This window comes from Lagopus muta, chromosome 1 (assembly GCF_023343835.1).
Source record: "Lagopus muta isolate bLagMut1 chromosome 1, bLagMut1 primary, whole genome shotgun sequence".
Classification (NCBI taxonomy): domain Eukaryota; kingdom Metazoa; phylum Chordata; class Aves; order Galliformes; family Phasianidae; genus Lagopus; species Lagopus muta.
The window spans coordinates 11,786,995-11,811,668 of record NC_064433.1 but is presented as its reverse complement, the minus strand read 5'-3'; the positions used below and the strand labels follow the sequence as shown (position 1 = coordinate 11,811,668).

At 37.8% G+C, this 24,674-nt stretch overlaps 1 protein-coding gene across 8 annotated transcripts in view; it reads right to left on the bottom strand.

The window, feature by feature from the left end:
• MAGI2 (membrane associated guanylate kinase, WW and PDZ domain containing 2) overlaps nucleotides 1-24,674 on the bottom strand; it is a 719,944-nt gene that overhangs the window by 285,884 nt on the left and 409,386 nt on the right. For all 8 annotated transcript variants that reach the window (XM_048953502.1, XM_048953442.1, XM_048953458.1 and 5 more), the window contains one exon: nucleotides 11,831-11,950. In XM_048953502.1, the coding sequence (XP_048809459.1) occupies nucleotides 11,831-11,950 (120 nt within the window). The remainder of the gene's footprint in view (nucleotides 1-11,830; nucleotides 11,951-24,674) is intronic.

Below are 24,674 nucleotides of genomic sequence, written 5' to 3'. Positions count from 1 at the left end.
TGACATATCCCAAGTGCGAGTATTGTGAGGAGATTCCAGCTTCTTAGCATTCTCCTTGTTCATCTGGAATGAGAAGAGCTCCTCACGACAGTGGTGGTACAGGATCTGCTCCACAGCCTGTGTCCTCTGCTACTGAAGTTCTGACAGGTCTTGCACATATTTAGCAGAGGAGGAGGAAATGCTTGCTCCTTCTCCCTTTTCTCTACACAAAAGTTTTTCAAAACATTATCATAGAAAACCAGTAATGGGATATTTTGTGATACTAAGCTGTTTACTTAGGCTACTATAATATAAAATGGCAAAATAGCTTGTTTTGGAATAGCCCTTCTGGAGTTGTTATAAGCCAGGCTGAATGTAATTCTCTTTAACAGACTGAGTTAAAAATGCTTAGAATGAAATTTTCCCATACCAGAAACCAACAGTCCTAGTAAAACTCTATGTTGCAACATCATTGCATTTTTCCATTTGTAATTTGGTTAATCTAAAGCATTTATTGTTAAGCTGCAAGAAGGTAACTGTGAGCTGCACTATTCCCAGATCTTCCCAGTGATGCAGCCTTCCATTTCTTACAATGAAGGAATGCTACTCACACTCCTAAGAGCCGTTCAGTCACTGTACTTTCTATCCTTCTCCACTGTCCACCCTTCGTCAGGTTACCACCTCCTTTTACTCAACACAACATTCACCCCTTCCACCTTCCCTTGCTGATTTTCTACACTGGGCCCACCACTCCACCTGCATGATTCCATTCAACTCTGCATTTCCTTTTGCCTTTCTAGTTCATGCTAGCACCAGCTGTTACAAAATCCTTTCGCATTTCCCCACTACTCCTGACATCCCCTCAGGAAGAACTAATTATATCCACACTATGACATCACTAATCTTATGATTTCATACCTCCTTTGAAGTGTTTCTATGCATGATCATGACAACAATCAAATTCCACTCCACTGAGACTCACTGCTGTTGCTTTTTTTTTACCTTCTTGTGTTTCCCCTACTGACTGCTTTCATCTATTGTCCTTCATCTCATGCTGCAACTAAATTCCTAAGGGAAAGGCTGTCCTTTTCTCTCTGCTTTTACCGCACCTAGTCAGTGGCTCCTGGTCTTTGCCTGGGGCTCAATGACACCATAGCAACAAGAAATAAGGTCAGACTGGTTCTTTCATTTAAAGCTCCTGTAACCTCTATGCTTATTAGGGGTGAGCATTCATGTGCACAGAACACAGAGGAAAAACTGTGTCATTAGCCTACAATCACCCTCAGTATCTGTGAGAGATCCTACGTAGATATCTATCCCTGGACATAAAGGTGAATTTGATTTCTTTTCATCATTTGAAAAGTTTGTTATTCTCCTCAGGCAGACTAAGATAGTTTTCTTATTGTAGATTTTCTTCTGGAGCTCCAAATTTGGTGATTGAGAATGTAATCTAATTCAGGGGTGATCTAAGATCACAGCAACATTTTTCTTTGCATTCCTCTTATCTCAAGCAGTCCCCAAGAATGGATAAATACCAACATGTTGTGATCATGACTAACTCACATCCTGTCTCCTCCTATTGATGACTGCAGGAGTTCACACTTCAGTTTTTAGATAAAACTAAATTCTGAAAATCCACTCAGTTTCCAGACACTGTGGCACCTTCTCTCCTGCACCATTCTCAGTACTGGTGCAGTTTTCTTGTGTAAGACTTTACTGCATCCTTGGAATCTTTTAACATTTATTCTATATTTTGGACTAATTTCTGTCTACATGATGTAAAATAACTGGACATACAAATCATCAACTGGTTTACTATATTTTAATCTATATCCGGAATTCATTTTTGTCCCTGTCCCCACTACTTTTACTGGAAATACAACTGAAGCCTTCCATATGCAAAAAAAAAAAAAAAAAAAAAAAAAGGTATTCTTTTACTTACACACAATGTAAAACAGAATAACTATAGCTGAATCCAGATTAAACCCAGTGTAGTTTATTTTTTATTTTTTTTTCTTTGTTTCTTTCTTCAGAAACTGCTGCACTTTGAAACAAACACTGCTTTTAGCCCTTGCTTTTTGTTGGCCTTTTATCTTTTTTTTAATTAGCTCACTTGGGAAGTAATGTAACTTTTTTGCTGAAAAAGTTGTATCACTGTATACCCTGTGTAGCTGAATCCTTCTTTTCAATTAACCATACAAATCCTGGCACTTCTCAAATGTTTATATTGAATTATTCCACATTTGGCACAGCCTGCTTCCCTCAATACCCTTCATTTTCCTTAAGATCATATTGATAAGAAGCAGCCCATTCTTTTTTGTTTGTTTGTTTGTTTACCTATCAGGAATCTACCATAGCAGCCACGAACAGGGTTGTATGCAGTACTGCAAAGCCTTAGAATACCTTGCTATTGAAGCAAGTAATGAAAGCTAGGTTTCAGAAAAACAAAACAAAAAAAAAACCCCAACCATAAAAACCAAACAACTCCTCACAATGTCACAAAAATGAATGCTTATGCCTTACTGCAAAATGCTTTCTGCTGAAAGCAAAGGAATACAGAAATTACAGTCCAATCTTTGTTAGCATACAGAAGTCTTAGATTGGTTTTATAGATCATTTTGCAAACCAGGTAGGAGACTAATGCTCACCTTTGCTCCCAGATAACTCCTCACTCCAAGTATGTGAGAAGCATCCTTCTCGCACTGCTCTCCAAGAAGAAAAACAGAAACATGTCCTGAATACACAGCACAGAAGGAAGGCCAATAAAGAGGGAGAGCTAGAACTGGTGAAGGACATGAAAGAGAACAGAAAAGGTTTCTACAACTATAGAACTAAAAAGACCAGGGAGAGTGTGTTGCCAAGTGTGATAGATGATCAAGTAAGTGATGGGGAGCCTGTAAAAAGTACCCAGTGCCTTCGCTCCCTCAGCCTTCACTGGTAAGGGCTGCTGCTCACAGGTCTTTGAGTTCTTTACTTAAAGGCAAACACTGGCAGAGGTGCTTCCATGGTACAGCAAGATCAATTCAGGTACTGCTTTGGTCTTTTGGACATACACAAGCCTTTAGGAACAGATAAAATGCATCTGAAGCTGCTAAGGAAGTTGGCTTGATATTACTTTAGGGTCATTCTCTATCATGTTTGAAAAGCTGTGGTAATTAAAGGAGGAACTTATGTTATGAAGGGTAATTGTTAAAACTATTTTCAGAAAGGCAAGAAGGATTCAGAAGAAGGTTTTTTTTTTTTTTTTTTCAGAAAAAGGCAGCCTTTGATTCACAGGAATTTGTTAATAGGAAACCACAGAAAACCGCTGTAGCAATAAGGAGTTTCTACATGTGGTTTAGGAGGAATCTCCTGTTACTGGACTGCAGGTTGTAGAAAATAGCAGACTACTGTTTCCTACAGCAACACAACTGGTTTGTTTTTTTTTTTTCTCCTTCTGAAACGGAATAATTAGGAATATTGCAAATACTGCTGTGTATATCCAAAATGATATGAAACTCAGATCAGCTTCACAGGAATACAATTACATGATTAATAGCATGTAAACTGGGTAATATATTCAAACACTGTGCGTTCTCAGTAATGTGTTAAACAATGTAGAACTCTGTAACTGAGCAACGAAGATAAACATTTCTCCAGAACAATGACATATGTCATAATTTGTAATTTGAGTTGTTAAATTCTTTAACATCTTTTGTAATACCTACAGACAAATGCATCTTATCAGTGCAATAGCCTGGTAGCACAGCCCGTACAGGTTTTGTCAGAGTTCTATGAATGCAGTTTGCATTTAAACTAAAGCAGCACAACACATGCTAGTGTTGTCAAAGCTCAGTTAGAAATGTATCTGAAATGTACACACTAACTGGCTGTGCTCTTCTCATAAGAAGTCAAAACCTAATATGTCACATAGGTAGCATTAATACATAGTGTATAGAGGTAGACAGTATTACGGTACAGACTGTAATTAATCCCTCTAACTAGTGCGTGACTGTTTCTACTAACTACTTTCAAACTTCCTAAGAGATGAAACTTGGATCGCCACCTCTGAATATTATTCTAACATTTTAATCACATAATTACGAGAAAATTTCTTCCCAGCGTTAAATCCAAATGTTCATTTCTTCCAGTTACATCACATTAGCTCTGGTTACTTATTTTAACTTCAAATTATCTTTATTCGTCCATGGGGTTCACACATTTTAAATTCTCTGAGCTTCTCAATCATTACTCAACAAAGCTCTATCTGATGAGTTCTCTAAATGTATTCCCTACAGCCTTCCGGATAATTTGCATTACTTTTGCCTGGACACTTCCATTTGGTAATACATTTCTGGCAGTGACTGCACAGGATTTTGAAAAATAAGCATGTCGTGGAATGAGCTGAGCTATGGTCAACTTGGCTGAGGTAAGAAGATGAAGGTTAAGGTAATTTCCTGATTTCTCTGATGCAGAGACCCCCTTGGTGCTGTTCAAGTTTTGTTGTAAAATGAAGTGCATTGACAGGTGCTTCAAGTGGGCCTGTTTGAGTAAAGGAGTTTTCTGGAGCACACTGATCCAAAGAAAAGGCGTTCTGTGGCACCTGGTCCTGCCCAATATCCTGGAAACATACACAAGCAAAGAAAAATGTTCACTGCCTGAGTAAATTACATCCAAATGATTTCCTTAGGAAATTACCAGCTGATATGATTTAAAGCAATCCTGAGCTGGGAGTAAGTTGCTGCTTGTGGTAGGCGTAGAATCTCAACAGAAAACAGGTAAATTGAATGTCTACATGCTCTTCCGCTGAACAATGCAGAATTAGCCAGCAGAAATATGGGGTCTACCACGCCAAGCGTGACAATACTGACCTTGTGCCTGACACAACTGGTTAAAAAAAGTGTAGGTGTGCTCAGCCCAGAGCAGAGGAGCCGAGGGGAGCCATGATGGCGGCTGCAGCTCCTCACAGGGAGCGGAGGGGCAGCGCTGAGCTCTTCTCTGTGTGACAGCGACAGGGCCCGAGGGAACGGCATGGAGCTGCGTCAGGGGAGGGGCGGGAAGAGGGGCTCGGGAAAGGCTCTGCACCGGGGGGCGGTGGGCACGGCGCCGAGTTGCCAGAGTTCAAGAAGAGTTTGGACAATGCTGTCAGATAGATGTAGGGTTTTTGAGTGCTTTGATTTTTGAGTGTTCCTGTGTAGAGTCCATTAGGGTCCAGGGGTTGGACTCAAAGATCTTCGTGTGTCCCTTCCAACTGAGGATATTCTGTCATTCTATGAGGTAGAGCACTGGCCTGTACACTGGGATGCTCAGAAACACTTCTCTGGTCACCATCAGGGAAAAATGACAAAATACTTAAATAAAGCTTTCTAACTGCCTTCCCCTTCACCCGTTCCCCCCCCCCCCCCCCCCACCTCCCCCCTCCCCAGTCAATGAAGGAAATATGATTTTCAATGTCTTAAAATGCATTAACAAAATTAGAAATTATTCATTATAAATGCAACTAGCATTAGACTTTTGGGCTTCTGCTCTGCTTCCACTCTTCTTCTTCTTCTTTTTAATATGCCAATAATACTTTGATTTTCCTATTTAATGATGAGAATGAGATTCAGTTCCCCCCTCTGTACTTGCAACGGGAATGCAATCTTTAAAGTATCTCATATTTCTCTGCGCCCTTGAAAACAGTTTCTGCTGTTAAAAGATATGACCTCTTAATGACTATTTTTATCTTTGTCTATGCACATCTACCCTGACAGTTCCTCTGCTTATCATTTCAAATCAGAATATTTCTTTAACTACTATATTCAAGCCTTAGTAAGGCAGCATTTTATTATTTTTGATTAATTTCCTTTGTATCCTTTTGCTGTGGAGTGCTCTGGATGCCCTGCTCATAAGGGAGCATTGCATACAGTAAGTAAGAGGATGTTTGGATTCACTACAATTTTTTCAAAATCAAAACCACTGGAATCAAACACCAGTGGTAAAGCTGTTGTCAGCACAGTGGTGTAATTAACAACTCCATGACAACCTGGAACAGTATTTCAGTCACACTTCACATTTGCAGATCACAAAATTAAATTAAATTAAGTTACTAAGAAGTATTTGCCTGACTTTTGTCTCTGCACAGTCTAAATTTGTCTTGGAAGCGAATTTGTCTTGGCAACGAACGACTGCCTATGCAAAACTTAGTCTCTCTTGGGCATGAAGACTCTGCACATCCCAGGTGAATGGAATCAGAACATACCCCTATACCAGGTGCCTGTTTAGTAGTTAAAATAGGTTCAGCAAGATTTGAATTAACCAGTGAATGAATTTGAGATAATTCCAAACAATCAATGAAAAACAACAACTCAACTTTGGATGAAATCAGTGGCACAATAACTGAAATACTTGTTTTTCATACGATAAAATTAAGGACTGTTCTTCTACTGAGTAAATACAATGTCTTTGCTAAAGTAAATGTTATGAAGGCCTGCTGAAGTAAACAAAATTCAGAAGAAAAGACTAGTTGGTATGCTATCCAGTGGGATACTGGTTAAATTCAGTTCTTTTCATAACTGTCACATCTTTAGCAGATATGAAAAAGTTTTCCATGTCTTTATTTCTTACAAAATTCCATACGGCTAAAATGTATATTTTTGAAATGCAGATATATCCTTATAGATCAAACACATTTCTTTTTCCCTAGAGTGTGCATACATGGAAGATTTACTGTTTCTGGTACTGCTACTACTTATGCTTCTTTTAAAAAGCAGTTCTACCTGCAGACTGCATTGCTCTTCAATTCTTACATTATCAATACTTTGTTATGTCATTACAATAACCTTCAGTCATGTACCTTAGCATATCAGAGTTTTAGAGTAGTACTGAAACTGTTATATTTCTGTTTATGAGCACTGTCATTCTTACCCACTATACAAGGGTTGCTCTGAAAGCAGTGCCTCCTACTACGTTGGCCCACTACATCAGAGGCAGATGTTGATGGTACAGCAGTAGAAGTTGACCCTTTCCATCAGTATTTCATTACATTTTGTTACTGTGCATAAGATGGCATCAGAGGGGCAGTCTGATAAAATGATGTCTGACATGGAAATGCAGATGAAGCAAAGGTGTGTCACTGAATTCCTCCATGCAGAAAAATAGGCACCCACTGACATTCAGGGATGCTTTCTGAATACTTAAGGAGATCAAACACTCTCCAGGTATCAAAAATGAGGCAGTGGGTAGTGCATTTCAGCAGTGTCAACAGTGATGTGAAGAAAAGCCATGTTCCAAACAGCTGTGCACAGCTGTCATGCCACAAAATGAAGTGTCTCAATCATCTTATTCCCACAAATTGGCAGATTATAACTAGGGAACTGCATATAGACCTAATATCAGCTTCAGTACACTGAAAACAATGGTGGCAATGTCAGAATGTTGCAAAGTTTGCACCATGTGGGTCTCATGAATGCTCACACTGGAACAGAAAGAACACTATATGCAAGTACGTTGGGACCTGCTGAACCAATATAAGGCTGAAGGTGAGTTTCCTGGATCACACGATTACTGGTGAGAAGACACGGTGTCACCACTACAAGTGGGAGTCAAAACAACAGTCCACGGAATTGCAACATGTGAATTCTCCATCAAAGTTTATGACACAGTCCTCAGTGAGTATAGGTGATGTATAATGTCTTTTGGGATAAGAAAGAGGTGATCCTCTGGATCTCCTAGGATTCAAACAAACCATCAACTCCGACCACTACATAGCGTTGCTGACTAAGCTGAAGGCTCAAACTTCCAGAGTCAGGCCAGTGAAAAAGATAACATATTTCTTGCAGCATAACAACACTGGACACCATACCAGTTTGAAGACTGTGAAGCACGTGGTCAGTCTTGTCTGGATTGTCCTATACACCTACTATACTATATACTAGACTATACACCTACTGTATAGTCTAGATTTAGTGCCTTGTGAATTCCATCTATTCCAACTGTTGAAAGATGGACAGCATTGGCAACATTTTTCTGTCAATGATGCCATGCCACAGGTCACCTCCCTTGGTGCAGATATTTATGAACACAGCAGGTAGGCTTTTGCTCACTGCTGGCAAAAATGCATAGCTGATGGTAGTGACTATGCTGAAAAATAAAGCAAATTTTCAGCTGCAAAACACCATCAAATAGTGGTATTGTATTCCATAGAATTCATAGATTCCATAGAAGTAATTAGGAGGCATTACTTTTAGAGCAACCTACATACATTTCAAGCACATTTTCAGTTTACTGATATGCTGCTCTGACTGAGAAATTCTTCTGATACAGTAAGGAAGTAGGAAGCACCTATGAAGTCAGTGATCCATGAAGTAAGTCTCTACACAAGATGTGACACATCAGAGCAGTGACAGTATAACAAGCAAACCCTTCTACTGTAGGAATGGTAAAAGACAGTGCTAAAAGATGCACACAGTTTGTCTTTTTTCTTACAGCTTTGCTATTATATATTTTATTGATTTGTACATACTGTGCCAATTCAAAGACCATCTATGACTATGTTCATACAGGACGTTCATCTCAGGGTTAGGAAAAATGAGTGTGGATTATTTTGCTGGGTGTTGTCCTCCTGTGCAACACCATTCATAATATTCATAATATAAGCAGGTGGCTTTTTCTCTACAGAGGAATAATTCCTCCTCTGGTACAAAAATACGGGTATTTTACCTTATATCAATATCTGTGTCAAAAACTAAGTTATATTCCCATTGAGGTTACCATTCTATGCCAGATCAGAATTCCTTTTTAATCAATACAGGAAATTGGAGTTCTACTAAATAGAAGCATAGTGAAATCTTTAGGATTTGGATTTTATTTTACACAATAATGGTGGTGAGGCACTGGAACAGGTTGCCAAAGAAGTATTTCCCATCACTGGAGACATCCAAGGTCAGGCTGGGGCTCTGATCAACCTGATCTAATTGGAGATATCACTGTTCATTGCAGGGGAGTTGGACCAGATGACCTTGAAAAGGTCCTTCCCAACTCCAACAATTCTGTGATTCTATGACTGCAGTCACGTTGGAAAAAAAATATCAGCACCAGGTGGTGGATCAGCTGCACTCTAGAAACTTCGCTAAATACGGAACAATCTCATCAAGATAAAAAATCTGAAAAATAGCTTATTAATAGATAATCATTTAAAAGATTTTTTGAGACTGATTTCAAAGGCCTGATAGTAAGTGTTGATAAGGAAAGAAAATCCAGCTCCCAGAACACACATATGTAAGTTGAAAGGAAGCAAAATTCATCATGATTTGGTAGGGGGAATGGAAAATTTCTTTGCTCTGGTTGGTGTGATTGTCAGCAGTACGATTAATCGCTGAAGGCTTAATGTGCTCAGGAAACTTGCGACTGCATAAATAGCAAAATTCCTTTGTGAAGAAGGTACTACAGTTATAACTTAAGGCCCTGGATGGAAGTTTCTGTATGAGAGCAAGAAAAGCAGCATCTGCAAACCAGATATGTTTTAGAATATGGTATCAATTATTTATTGTAATAGATAGAAAGGTATTATATTATCTATTATTTGTCAGAATGTGTTTACTCACTGGGAAACCTGGAAATTGGTCAAAGAGATAATTTTTGCAGAAATTGATCAGCTGAGCTTATTTTGGTCTTCATTTAGTTTCTGACTTGTTAAGTTCAGTGCACTTGTCATCTCTGATAAACACTGTGTAGCCATGACTTTGGCTAGGTCCTCATTTGGCTTAAGGACTTACACTGACTTCTACAACCAGTATTTCACCTTGCTGTCCACTCAGCTCTGATAACTGGTATTAAGACATCTCTCAGTATCCTTGAGGGACAGAACACCATTGTAAATTAATCTAACCTAGCAGTTCAATCTCCACAAACTTGCTACAAACTAATGAAATTACATGGTCAAGCAAAGACAGACTGCACTTAAGCTTCTTTTATGTTAGCTTCAAACACCAGGTAACAAAAAATACTTCAAGAAAGGCTTGTTACTTAATGAATGTAAGACGAACATAAAATTGTGGTGTTATATATCTATTAATATTTATGTAACTTCTACCATTAGATGTCAGACAGTGAGGAAAAATAGAAGAGGAAAAGAAGATGTATTTTCCTTTATTCAACCTTCTTTAATGGAAATCTATGCTACAATTTCTGTATTGATATAACTCTTTATGAAAATTTATTTACTTTCCAGTGGGTACTTTGTGCTGATTAGGTGGGAAAGGATTGCACTTTCTGCTATTTATAACATAGATAATGATTTTCTTTGGGGTGAATGGCTCCTTATTTATCTCCAGATGCTTTCATTGACAGGTACAAAGTCAGGACAAAAAAGTCTTCATTGCTTTATCTCCTACAAGGTAAAAATACAGGCCTGCTTCCTGAAAGTGGTTCTACTCGCACATGTATTCTTATATGTACAGGTCATTTTTCACAAGAAAAGTGTTTCTGGATATTTTGCTTTCAAAACTGAAGATTAAATGATCTGTCCATTATTAAGCTACTTTAAATACTAGAGTAATCAATCATAAGAAACACAACGTTTAAAATAGTGTAGCATAATCCTGGATTTATTTAAGTGCTCTGCTACGTAACTGCTGTGCTGTCTGTGGCAGTTTCACTGTCAGGATAATTGTTTTGGGAAAAATTTGAAATCAGATGGGGTGGCCAGCAGGGGCAGGAAGGTGATTGGCCCTCTCTACTCTGCCCTTTTGAGGCATCTGGAGTACTGTGTCCAGGTGTGGAGCCCTCAGTACAAGAAAGACAGGGAGCTGTTGGAGAGGGTCCAGAGGAGAGCCACAAAGATGGTCAGGCAGCTGGAGCACCTTCCCTACGAAGACAAGCTGAGGGAGCTGGGCTTGTTCAGCCTGGAGAAAAGAAGGCTGCAGGGTGACTTTGTTGCAGCCTTTCAGTGCGTAAAGGGAGCCTACGAACAGGAGGGGAGACAATTCTTTGAAAGGGTAAATAACTGCAGGACAAGGGGAAATGGTTTTAGAAGGAGGAGAAAAGATTTAGGTTGGGTGTCAGGGGGAAGTTGTTTACAGAGAGAGTGGTGAGGTGCTGGAACAGGCTGCCCAGAGAGGTTGTGGATGCCCCATGCCTGGAGGTGTTCAAGGCCAGATTGGATGGGGCCCTGGGCAGCCTGGTCTACTGAATGTGGAGGTTGGTGGCCCTGCTTGTGGCAGGGAGTTGGAGATTCTTGATCCTTGAGGTCCCTTTCAACCTGGGCCATGCTGTGATTCTGTGTGATTCAGATAAATCATCACATCTAAGAAGCCCTGATCTGTACGAAACTGCTGGATCTTTGCCCCATGTAGAAATATTTTCTAGCACAGCCATTAGGACAGCTCCTACCCTTCTGTAATATTAATGAAACTAATCAATTACTTCCAATAACTTTATAAAGCCCATTAGATATGTCATTGCAAACCCTTCTTGTTTCAACCTCTGACATGCACTTATGTTTGCAGGATCTCATATGCAAATAAGTGTCATACTTACAATTGATTTCTGTTCCAGAATTTATTTATCCTATGTTAAAAATGCAGTCGATAGCTTAAATTTTGTGGAAATATCTTCAAGTCTTTGACATGAAGAACTACTGTTTCTTTCCTGTAATTGCAATGTATTATACTGTTTCTCTTAAGTGGTATCATATTCTAAAATTATAATGCACTCACCTGCATTTAGATTTCACATACATAAATATTTTCATTGTTACCATAGGATTCTTCACAATTTTGCAGTATCAGAAGCAATGAAACAATATGACAATATGTCCCAATGTAATACCTTCACATTAGAAAGGAAGCATAATAGAAAGAAGTGACAGATTTAGCTGCAGAAGTATACTTACCTTCATATGTTCCACTTTCTAAGAGAGCACCACTCTTCTCCAATTCCATAAAATCTTCAACAGTGATGAAAATATAGTCCACACCAGGGACCTCCCCCTCCTTATGTGGCCTTGTGGTGCCTATTAATCAAAATGAAAGACATGCTGTCAAATACATGACCTAAATTTAGAATGATCTGCTTGAAAGTTTTGTAAAATTTACGAAGTAAACTGTATATACAACACATTATATAGCACATCACCCTCTTGAAGATGTTTTTCAAAACCATATAGTTACACTCGTTGAAGCTGACACAGGATATGAGATGCCTGTGTATGGCTGGGCCAGATGCTCTTTGGACTCAAGTTATTTATTTTTGCTGATGAAAAAGCATGATACTGTTATACCTTTTACTTTACTATAGAAAGACTGTCACAGTGAGACCAGGCAAAGTTACTAAGAATTTTTGATGCATTTTCATAGCTTCAGAAAAAGTCTTGTCTGCAAATAATCAATTTAATGACCTTTTAAGCATTTATTTAGTACTCAAAACAATAAATCTGTAAGAAAATTTACAAGGGTTATGTTCTTATCGCTTTTTTTCATGCCTTATGTGGACTTGATAAATGGATGGGCTTGACAGATTGAGTGGCCTAGATCACCTGCCAACTATGCTGTCAAACTGCAAAGATGCTTAAATTTAGTTATTGCTTCTTATTGCCATCTCTAGATGACAGAGTCCCATGAATGCTGAAAGACAGTATTTCATACATGCTGAGAAATGACTCCGATTTAGGTAGGAGAAGGTGAGATGTTTGCAGAGAACACTCTGAATTTGACCTGATTTCCTAATAGCACCCTACCACCACTTTTTTTTTTTAAATGGCCAGACTATTCCCATTTTGACTGAAACGCTCAAAATTCCATTTGAAGGTGGGTGATTTATAGGTCCTACTCAGACTCAGTGTTTTAAGTATGTTAATCACTCAACTTTTATTTATGCTGTTGTATTTATGCTGTAACCTTTCAACACTGTTGACAGGTTTGGTTTCAATATTGTCGGCACAAGGAAGCTGATAGAAACCAAGTCTTCCTCTTCTGTCCACTAAGTTTTGCATTACAATATTGTGCAAAAGACACTGCTTCTTCCTTAGTTATTAATCCACTTAACCTTAAGCACTATATTCTGACTCTCGTGTTATGCAGCAGTGACTCAGGAATCCATTCAGATCAGTCTATTTCATCCATTTTTTGATGCCCATTATCCAAACATTGGATTTCAACCTGATGAATCATTTTGTGTGAGATCCTTTGTGAGATTAATATAATTGTCTCCAAGTTGTTCCACATGCATAAGCTATTAAAGTCAGAGATCTTATCAGTGATAGAAGCAAGAGAACTATTCAGCTGCCTACACACTAGCAGTTGATAGCATTGAGCTATATGCAGGACTTTTTGTGGCAGGTGCCTGGGTTATCTCACATCAAAAGGAAAGTTGCAAAAAAATGAAGGACATATGGAAACCCACATCCTTTTGGAACTGCAGCAAAGAGAAAAGGACAGTAACCTTGGGTACTTCAGTTACTGCTAGTTTCCTGTGCTTAAGCAATGGAATTAAGTCCTAAAATGTAGCTGTCAATCTCAAACCAAATTCCACTCTTCAGTAGTTCTATGTGTTCATCACAAGCACCTCTCTCTCTTCATAAGCACCCTGAGGGTCTATGGCAAAGACCTGAGAAACTTCAATCAGAAGTCTACATCAAGAATATGTTTTGATAGATAAGACACTCATTCCTTCATTTGTCTATTTTCAATTCTCTTTTCATCTCAAAATTTAAAAGTAAAATCCTTCTTACTTGGCACTTCATTTCTGAGACATTCGTATTTGCAGAAGTGGGTTCACTAGAATAATTACTATTGCATTTCAGGGAGGGCACAACTGAAGCACTGAAAGTGCTGCATACTTATATATGCCGAATGGACTCCATATGGAATATCTGACCCCTGGAGATGCAGCAGCATCCTCAAAGATCTTCAGTCCCTTCTGATAACTCTGCAGAAGCACAGGGATCCCAGAAAGCCCATGAGCTCCTGGGAGCATTACTAACAGCTCAGGCATCAGATGTTTGATCTGCATGCTCTCTCCTGAGGAATGGTTCACTCCCACTGTCTATTGACAGGAGCAGTATCTTTCTCACACAACACCAGGGAAAAGAAAACCAGCAAAAAACAGCTATTATATTCTTAGGAGCTGGGAAGAAGCTTGCATATTAGATGAATACCACTAATTTACCATTTCTTCAGTATTTCTTGGTGGTCAAACTAAGATTACTGGGAGTTTAGCAATCATTGATGAATCAGAAAAAAATACAAGTTACAAAAAATACGGTGGTAATCCCTGTTTTGAGTGGAAAGTTAACCAGATTACCTACTGAGCTCCTTGTCAATGATTCTCGGTATTATTAATACACTGCAGTTTATTTTAAATACATGGATATTCTACGGTCTTATCCAGCAAGGATGACTATGAAGTCTCATAGCAGGTCCAAAAACAGATGCAGTTATCTGTTTTTTATTTTTCTGCTTTGGTAATCTACTTTTGGACAATTTGCCTAGAATTAACTTTCATATTGCTGTCAACATGTCTGTTATTCCAGAGAAGTGTAATGGACTAGTTTTAGATTCTGAATCTGTCTTCATTTAGAATCTTCTGTCCTCCTGTGACCAAATTGCATTCTTTCATATATGGCATGTATATGAGAAATACATTAAAAATGTTTGCATGTTCCCTGCACTCTGAATTGAGTATTCTGTCTAAGCTGCTGCCTGACTTTCAAATGAAATTCATGTTCCAGTTAAAAACTATATACAGACTCTGTATCCTTAACACACTGTTTAACACTTCTCCATTTTAATTTACACACTGATTCCCACATGTAAAATAGCCAGGAGATGCCTTGTATTTAGAGCAGCTGATGCAAACATTATCTTGCTCTGTAACACTGTGAAATTTCAAACAGCTCCCATTCTACTTCAAGATCAAATTAAGATTTCTGTTGCAGAACAGAAAGAACCAGAACTGCACTTTACTGTCACTGGTGTCACTGTACACAGCAGTTTCTTAATTTAGTCTTCCTAAGTTTTCCCACTAAATTCTCTAAGTGACTAAAGAGCTAATGAAAGCTGATGCTTTCCCTGTCCCTCATGGTTGCACTAGAAACCCCAGCATGAAGAATCATTTCTCATGAAGACTGAATGGAAATAGGTAAATTACACAAATTAATATTTTCAAGGAAAAACAAGTTTTCTAGAAAATTTCTTGCCAGTTACCTTTATTTGCCTTTTATTTATATTCTCTCCTACGATGTCAAGAGATAATACTGACACTCAGTAACATGAAATGTTCCACTCTTTAAGAATCCTTAGGCACCCTGATCCAGGAGCTCTGTATTTTATGGTATGCTACTCCTTTGTGATAGGAACTGCTCCCCTCCTCCAGAAAATGGCAATCAGAGCAAACCATGATCTACTGAAAACACCCTGCACATATTCAGGGTGACTCTTACCTCAGGTGTAGCATTTTCATCCCAGCCAGAACTTTATTGCCCTTGATTAAATCTTACTGAGTCCCATTTTCCTCCTGCATCTGTTCTCATTCCCTCAGCCTGGAGGACCTGAGATCTTTCAAATGGTTAAAGCAATTCCCTGGCTAATGGAGTAATCAATAGTTATCACCTCTTTTACTCCTTTACCCTGGAGGAACAGAGTTGCTGCTATTAATACTTCTGCCTTCTTTACACCTTTCTGTAAGCACCATAAGTTATGCAATGTGCAGCTTAACAGATTTAGAGGCAGGTACTGGAGAATCCTAAATACCCATCAAAATCTGAACACTGAGGTCTATATATAGGAACCTTGTAGATCACAGGGAATCTTTACTTTTCCTTGCTTTTAAACTGATGTTGTTAATAGATTTTGCCTTTAGCTATACTCATAGACAGACAGGCAGGCATAAAAGCTACAGTGATCCAAGAATTAAAACAAAAGATTAATTTCAAGCCTTTTTTTTAAGCAGAAACACAACATCTTTTATTATACATAATCAAGGCTCAACAGGACATAGTTCCTACTGCTTATGTTTAGCCTTTTATTAATGTAAAATGAACATAGGGACCTAGTTACCACTTTGTTACCATGGTAATGTATGAAAAAATAATCTTTGAATTCTGTTGCAAAAGAACACGATACTTTCAGATCTTGTAGGATCAAAAGCCGTATGGCACATTTGCACTATTTATATTTATGACAAATGCAGTCTATTGTTGCTGTTGAACAGAAGACACACAAGGAGTAACTTGCAAGTGACCCTGACTGGCCCAAACAAACATGATGTCAGACAGTGTGGAGCTCCCTTAGGAGCTACAGGAGCTCTGGTCTGCACAATCTGAAATGATACTGACTGGCCGACTTCACGAGGATGAGTACTCATAGCATCTCAGAGCAGAAGCTTTAACAAGCCTCTTGTTTATCTGCAAAGGCTCATTAATACTGACTTCTCACAACTAGTAATTTCAGTAACTGGTATCCTGCTTATACCTGGTTGTGAGAGAAGCCTGAGTAAGGTCAGCCTGAACAGTCTAGGATAGACCATAGTGATGAAATAATCAATTAAGAGCAGCTTTAAGCTTATTTTATTCTTTAAACTATTTTACCAGTAGCCACGACTGGATATCATTTATTCAGTCACAATTAAAGTTCGTCTTCTAATTCTTAAAACATTTCATGGTAGGCAATAGTTTATGCAATGACAAAGGCATCTGCTCTCACTCAGAAAAATTACTCTGAATTATTAACCAGGATCTAAAGCAAACCACAGCAACTGGAATTATGAAGTACAGAAAGGCAAAAAGCCTGAAGTTTTCCAAGTAGTGGTACATTTAGAATTATGAATATGAACAAGCATAAAATGTGAGGAAACCTACAAGCAAAAACAGAAAGGATGAACAATTATTAATATTCTCATAATCTCACCCTCAAATTCTATTTCTCCTAATGAAAATGTACTGGACTATGTTAAGGTATTTCATTACTTTTAACCAGAGGCTATTCTTGACTGCAATCAGGCTGTATCAGCATCGCTTGCATAGCTCATTGATTTGCTCTCCAAAACAGTATTAGGGTCATTCATCGAGTCACTACTTTGTCTGGATTTATTATAACTTCAAGATGGATACTTTGTACTTTGTAGGTATTTAACCTACATGGCTGATATTAAAAAAAAAACAACAAAATGAACCAAACCACCTTTGCCTTTGCTGCCTATTCCTTCTGTGCTCCACAAGAAAAACTGTACTTTATTGTATTTCAGTGAAGGATTTCCATGCTAAGTGTTATGCTCTATGATGGTGCTGTGCTTCTGGAGAGGAAAAAGGTGCCATTTACATGAATACCCTCTGGAAGTGTATTTTTCTTTTAACAAAATGTTAGGCATCCAAGGATATAAATTTAGATAGTTAAGAAATCTTTACAATGAATAAAAAAAGGGAGTGTGTTAGTTCAGTAGCAACTGAAATACTGCTCATACAAGCTTTGGGAATAATAAATAACATTTTAATGTGGATTTTTAATGTTGCCTACAAATACAGATTGGAAAAAATAGTGAATTCATATGGTACTTAATCCAAATTTCCCTTGTTAGTTAAAAAAAATTATAGGATTATTAGCTCTGGAAGAACCCAGTGTTGGTAATCTTCACACCAGTTTCCACACCACTTTTTAATGTTTATGTCAGAACAAGATGCTCAGATTGATTTCTGCAAATACTTCTTCTCCTTAGCATCACTGAGTCTTCACAGTCTCTTTCCAACTCTGCTGCTTTCAGAAGTGGGAAAGGTACTCTCAGTATTCCTTTTATTGCTAACTCCATGTACTTAACGTATAGAGAAAACTTGCATGCCAGCAGAGGAATATGACTATTAGTTAAAGCCCCAGAATTATGACGGTAAACAAGAGGCATCCTTTGCTCAATACAGAAGACATATCTTCAAGAAGAATTCATCACTGCACAGTAATGAATCTATATCTTATGGTCATCGACAACATTACAGTGATACACTTGTACTCCCTTACAGTCTCTGTCATGGTCATGAGAGCAGAAATAAAGGTCTTGGTCTCTGAAGGGTCCAATATCTACTCACAAATGTTATGCATGATTTTCAGTGGGCTCCTAGATGTATTCATATATTAATACACATTTCTATTGCAAGTTAAGGGCAAACATGGCACACCTCTTTCCTGTCCAGACACTGTTATTGAGCTGTACATTTCCTACTGCAGGAGATAAGTATAGAAGGAGGAGTGTCTTTGCCACAAGCATTTACAGCGTGAATGAGAAGTAACAATCTAGCTTCCTGCACAGTGCACGTCTTCTAGATCCATTTTCCAAACTTATGGAGGAAAATAGGACCTTATTGTTCTTATTTGCTACAAACACAACAAAATATAATAATATCCTCAATATATTAAGCCCTTCTAAGTCATTCTACTGATAAGTTGTTCTGTAATTCTGTTGTACGACAGCTTGTTATTTCCACAGAAAGCAGTATGCCAGGCTGTCATACATTACAATAGCTGGAGGGATTCCTCCCATAGAAACAGACTGCTAATCTTTAATAAACTTCAGCTGAGCCCTTGTTATGACCTTGTATACGCTTTGCCTTAGAAAATTTCAACAATGTTTAATTAACTCTTTTGTTCATTTGCCAAAGTACTCAGGGATGCTATTACTGTGAGGAACTGAAATGTATGGGAAATTAAACTTATCTTGTAACATTACCAACTGCATTAGGCAAAGAAACACCACATTTGTCTTGATCTACTAAATTCCCAGCTGAAGAGAACAATAAGCATCATTTTCAAGTCAAGTGATTTTAGAGGTACTACCAGGCAGGAAGCTCCAAGTTTTTACGATACCAGTCATAACACAATAAAACAAAACACCATAGGCCCCTTTTGGTATGGGTCGTAAAGAGGAAAATTTTTCATATTTCTGGGTGTTCAATAGCAGCTATTTGTAATGCATTTCTACAAGAGTAATTACAGAGACCAGGGACTGAACTCCACATCCCTGAAAATATTTTTGAGGGCTAGTAGTTTTAAAATGCATTAATAAAGAAGATAATTACAGATTTTATCCTGAAGAATATCTTCAGGTTAACCAATCCAAACTCCACTAGCAAAGGGATTAGGAGTGCTACAGCGAAGCAAAGCCAGGTATTTAGCTATTGGTGAATGTGGGACTGCAGCATTATTTTTAATTTTACCTGTACATGGAAAGAAGTCAGACACTGTTTGGAAGAAAGTTTTTTTACTATTATCTTAAGTACTTTTTGATCCAGCCTTTTGGAGAAAGGGGAAAAGCAATTAGCCAGACATCATCACAGAACTAATAGTTTCATTACTAGTTGTTCAATTCATGTGCTTTATAAAGGACCTTTTCTGTTTCCTGCCAACATATCACTGACAGTTTCTAGGCATACTTGGGATTAATATTATTATTTGTTTTGATTTTTCCTAAAGTAGTAAAATGTAAAATTGTGAAAAGCAGTCTTAAGTGACTGTATCCCGGTTTGTAATGGACATATTTAGTATTTTATAGCATAAAACAATCACTAACTTTCTGGATTTAAGACTTACAGTACACAGAGTAAAAGGTAGGCATGCCATTTATGGAATGAAAGAGATCACCAGTTTTGGGATTTTAGACTTTGACTTTGGTGGCTTAGTTGTTTACACTCACATATACCTTTTGTCCATCTGTAAAGAAATGGGTGTTATGTGGAAGTGCAGAAAAGAACTGCCTGAAGAATCAACTCATGGATTAGGGCATTTTGATTCATATGCATGTGTTTCCATATATTTCTTTAGCTGCATAAAAGTCATCAGATACTGAGATCCAGCTTTTGATGTTACATATAAAGATACACTAAATCACAAGCAAAATGCTTTATACTACTGGAAAGCTGAATTAGAACATGCTTTCTTGAGGTCTGTGGTACAACAGTATTTTTCCTGGGAAAATGTCTTTTTTATAACTTTTTAGGACATGAGATGACATAGTTAAAGAACTACCTGCACAGTAGTCAGTAGATGTGAGTGGGTCTGCTATAGTCAGCTTTTACAGGTAAATCTTTACTCAGGATTAGCAATTAGGTTTTTCCTATGAAAAAAATCTAAGTGATTGGAGTATCCAATGGAAATATTATTGAGATTTGAACTGTTAAACTTCAACAGCAAAACATCTGCTCATACTGCATATGCTATACTCTCAGGACTCGTAGAAATCCTGGCAGATATTGACTATTCCGTATCTGGAATAAGGGTCAACATTTCCACTACTAATAACAGAACACATCTGTATACCACTTGATTTTACCAACTTAGTGGGTAAGCTGCTATGGATGACTTTTGTAGGCAACTCATACATGCTGCTACACAGAATTGAAACCTGCTTAAGTCATGCACAGATCATAAGTGTACCCTGAAAGATTCTTCCAAGCCAGAAATAACTTCTGAACTGGAAAAATACTGATAACAACTCTAAATGTTTTATTCAAACTTACAAAGGCAGTCATCCTGTACAATGTCTATTTAACAGTATATTTGAAAAGGGATCTGTGAAGTGTTTAGCTGTTGCTGCTAAATCTCTCAAAATATTTGCAAATGGATTTTATAGATCAGTCTTACTTTGAGAGGCAGTAAAAGAGGGACTGAAAAAGGCTACCATAGAAACCATCCACAGATGTGCCTAAGCCAAACTCAATTCAATTGTTTCATGTTAATAGTACCGAACATCAATACAATGCATCAATAGTACGAAACAATAAAAAGATTATTTACTGATCATGGCAGATAATATACAGAAAGATGTGGGAGGTTTATTCTCAAAATGGAGAACCTACTTAATGTATGTTAATGAAAAAAAAATAGTACTTAGATCAGGGCTGTCTTCAATACAAGTCTGAAATTGCCTCTCCTCAGAGTTTCTATAGCTGTGTCCTGCTATACAGTATCTATGCAACATGGAATGGGAGCATAAGCCAATCCATAGCTTACCTCTTCTTCTGAATCAAAAAGCACTTTGGAAAACTACAATAGATGATTCTGGTGGAACAGACTTCTATTACAGTTATCTTTCTTCCAACCCATAGATTGTTTTGACAGTTCTAATCCTTAGCTTTCACACCCAGAGTTGATATATGCAGCCTAATCTGTGCACCATTCACTAGACAGCTGGCCCAGACCTTGGTCTGGTGACAAAATTCCCTTCATGTGTAATAGCAGGTAGTGTTGCACTCACTTTGAATGAACAGAGTTCAAAGAAATGAATGATTGACTGTACAATACTGCATGCAACAGCACTGGCAGCTTCACAGCTGAAATCCCTGGTGGCCAACTCCTATCCAGACACCAGAGAAAAAGCTGAACTGAGACACAAGCAATGGTATTTCCTTAGCAGGGATCCCATCGGGGCTAGGCATCATGTTTTATTGAAGGACGCTACAACATGCTGAAGGAATGCTTTAAGCAAAAGGAGGATTTGTGCTGTGAGGCTGCTTCTCATGGCAGTGCTGCCCTGTCCATGTAAAGCACATTTCTCAAGTGGTTATGGACTGTCGAATAATGTACCTCTTCTGCATGTTGGCACAGCAAGCACATTTTCTTGCCTCCTAAAATAACAGAAACAAAGCATCTTGTTCCCTTGTTCCTCTCGTAGTGTCTCACTTCAAACAAAGGAAGTAGGATATTCACACTAACCTTGTGGACTTCTTAGTAAAAAGAATTACTTCTCACCCACTGTTCCTTGAAGGCAATAAAGTTTGGACTGAACTATGAACATACGCAGTAAGTTTCAGGGAAACACTATGATTTACATTCTCAAAAATCTAGTTTTGAACAGTGGCATAGAAAATGTGTTCTCCTCCTCTCAGTTAAACAGATGTGTCATGGAAGACTTTGTTATGCTATTCAGAATAGAAGTGCATTATTTTGAAACACAGGAAAAACCACATGGTTCCTCATATAAAGAAACAAAAAACTATTTGAAACAGACCTCTTCCTATTTGCTTTTAGGAAGCAAACTTTCTCAACTCACATTACTAAGAAGTGTAATTTTTCAGTAACAAGTTGAATACATTACACAGGAGTCAATTGGTACCATATTCACAAATATTCAAGTGCCTGTTGCAGATTTAGACATCATGACTACAAAGAATAAAAGACTACAGCCCTGGTGAATACCATCTGATGAAGACTTCATGCTCCATCAAGTGGACAATTTCCTTGTTTCAGTGAAACATAACTTTCCGCATCACAGTTATGTGTGAAAAGAGAAGGACTTCAGACAATCGAAAGAATTTGACCTTATCATTCTTCTTACATTCAGTTATGCTAAAAGAAAAATTGTTGGTGTTTTTCTAGTTTGCTAACTAAAATTGCTGCCTTTCTTGTAAAATAAGGCTTCATTTTCTGATATGAAGAGTTGTAACAGTCAGTCTTAGAGCATTCAGTTGAGGTGACTTAATTCAATTTATTTGAGCTCCAAACAGACCGCAAGAATTGGCATCTGTTGCTACTGATGATAACAGAGCAAACTGAAAGTACATTGAAACATATCTAATTATGCTACTTTTATTTTTGTAAATGTAATCACTATTTAAGAATTTGTAGCCCTAATAATTCATATCAGAAAACTGAAAACCCTGAATAGGGTAGGTCAATGATTCTAGCTCTCTAGCTAAGAGAATATGAATATTCCTTATATGATTATTTGTATTCTGTTATTCCTTTCAAGCATCTTATAATTTCTTCTACTTCAAAGTTTTGTTCACGAGCTCTGTAAGACTACATACAGTATTGTTATTGCTTTCTCACACTAATCATCTCTTGAAAGAAAAAACATTTTCATGAGACAATTTGAGACTATTGATTCAAATGATGCTAGAATAAACACTGATTTTCGTGCTTAAAAATACCTAAAAGCAGCAAACACACCTAATTTTCAATGATAATATCTTAAAAGTGCACAGAGTTTACATGTGAGAGTGAAAATTCACATTCAGAAGCACAGATATGCGGAGAATTCAGGAGAAGTGCTTATTCTTACAACCTTGTCAACTGTTCCCACAGCTTTTTACTTAAGCTTTTCTGTTTCTTACATTATATATGCTTTCATGAAATTACTGACAGCAGTATTAGGAAAACTTTCCTTTTTCGTGTACTCTTCAGATTCTCCATCTATTCTCCTAGCTACACTGGATAAGATCCCTTACTTTTTTTTGTTGAATTAAGAAGGGAAAAAAAGAAATAAGTTCAGTTTTAACACATTCCTTATGCTACTATTTACCAACACAGTACTATTTTGCTGCTCTGCCCTAATTTAAAGCTTGAAAGGAACAGCTAATATAGGCTGATGATTTCACAAATTTGCTAATGCATTTCAGTGGAGGTTTGTGCTATGGGGCCAAGCAGCCCATAATATTCAGTAAAAGGTGACTTCAAGCCAGACTGACACTTCTAGCTTCTCCATCATCTTCTGATGACATTTAGGACTGGTAGCCTCCTGACTAACTCCTCTTGTTATGTGCTTAAAGTTAGCTAAGATGAATCTAAGCTAAAGTGGTTTTGCACCAGGCAAAGTCTAAGGTGCTTTTACTAGATAAATCCAGCCAAGGCCCTGTAGGTCCTCAGTGTTTTCTCCCAGCAGATAATCAATAAGCCTGTTAAGAGACTTCTCCAAGTATCCAAACATCACTTTTCTGGAAAGCACTTACCTAAAATATGGCTGGAGCTACTAGCAGGGGACAGTTTGTACTTCCGAGTAATTTAGCTGTGGATGAGTTGGGTTCAAATACATCATTGCTGTAACTGGTTCACTGGCTAAGGGATGACAACTTCAATCAATTGTGCTTGTTACAAATGATCTTTGGAATTGGAGGAGGTGAGCAACCATCCTTACTCTCATCTAAAAAACATACTGCTGACAAAACAGACAACAAGTAGACTGTTCACTAATTATTATTATTATTTTTGGTCTACAAACAGAATGTGAATCTGAATCAGAGCATATTGAGACAAATTGCCAACAACAAGTAACAAGAACATGAATAGCCTCTAAACTCTGAAAGAAAATTCTGAGATAAGAATTTATGTAATAAACTGAAATGCCCTTAGCAGGGAAATCTTTTTGAGTTAACCCATATGAAGTGTTGTATACTGAATGTCTGCCCATGGGTAAAATGTACCACTTTTTGATATCCATTGATTAATTCAAGTACTGTACACTGATACACGGTTAAGTTACTGCAGGGTGTCTGCTAAGTTGGCAACCAGAATATGAAAAGTATAAAAGAACAAAGAAACATCAGCTGTATCTGACCATGGAAGTAAGCTTACTCTTACACCAAAAATACAGAAACTCACTGAGATGTGAGTATAATGATGTACAAACTTAATGAGAGCTACACACAATCACAGAATGGCTTGAGTTGGACAGAACATTAAAATCATCAAGTTCCATGTCACGAGCCTCAACAGAGTGCTCTATTTACCAGGTCATGAGCTGTGTCATGAAGATGTCATATGTGTGCATATTATTTGCATGACAACTAACCATTTCCTCTTTTCAGTGAGAAAGAAGGCAGAAAACCTTATTTCAGTGTTCTTAATGAAAGCAAACCAGCGTACATCAAAGATACACCTCTATGAAAACCAAAGTATACTGGCCCATTACTGACAAATTAGGTACAATATTTTATTTCGGCTTCAGTTTTATTAATACCAGTGAAAAACAAAATTTTATTTCAG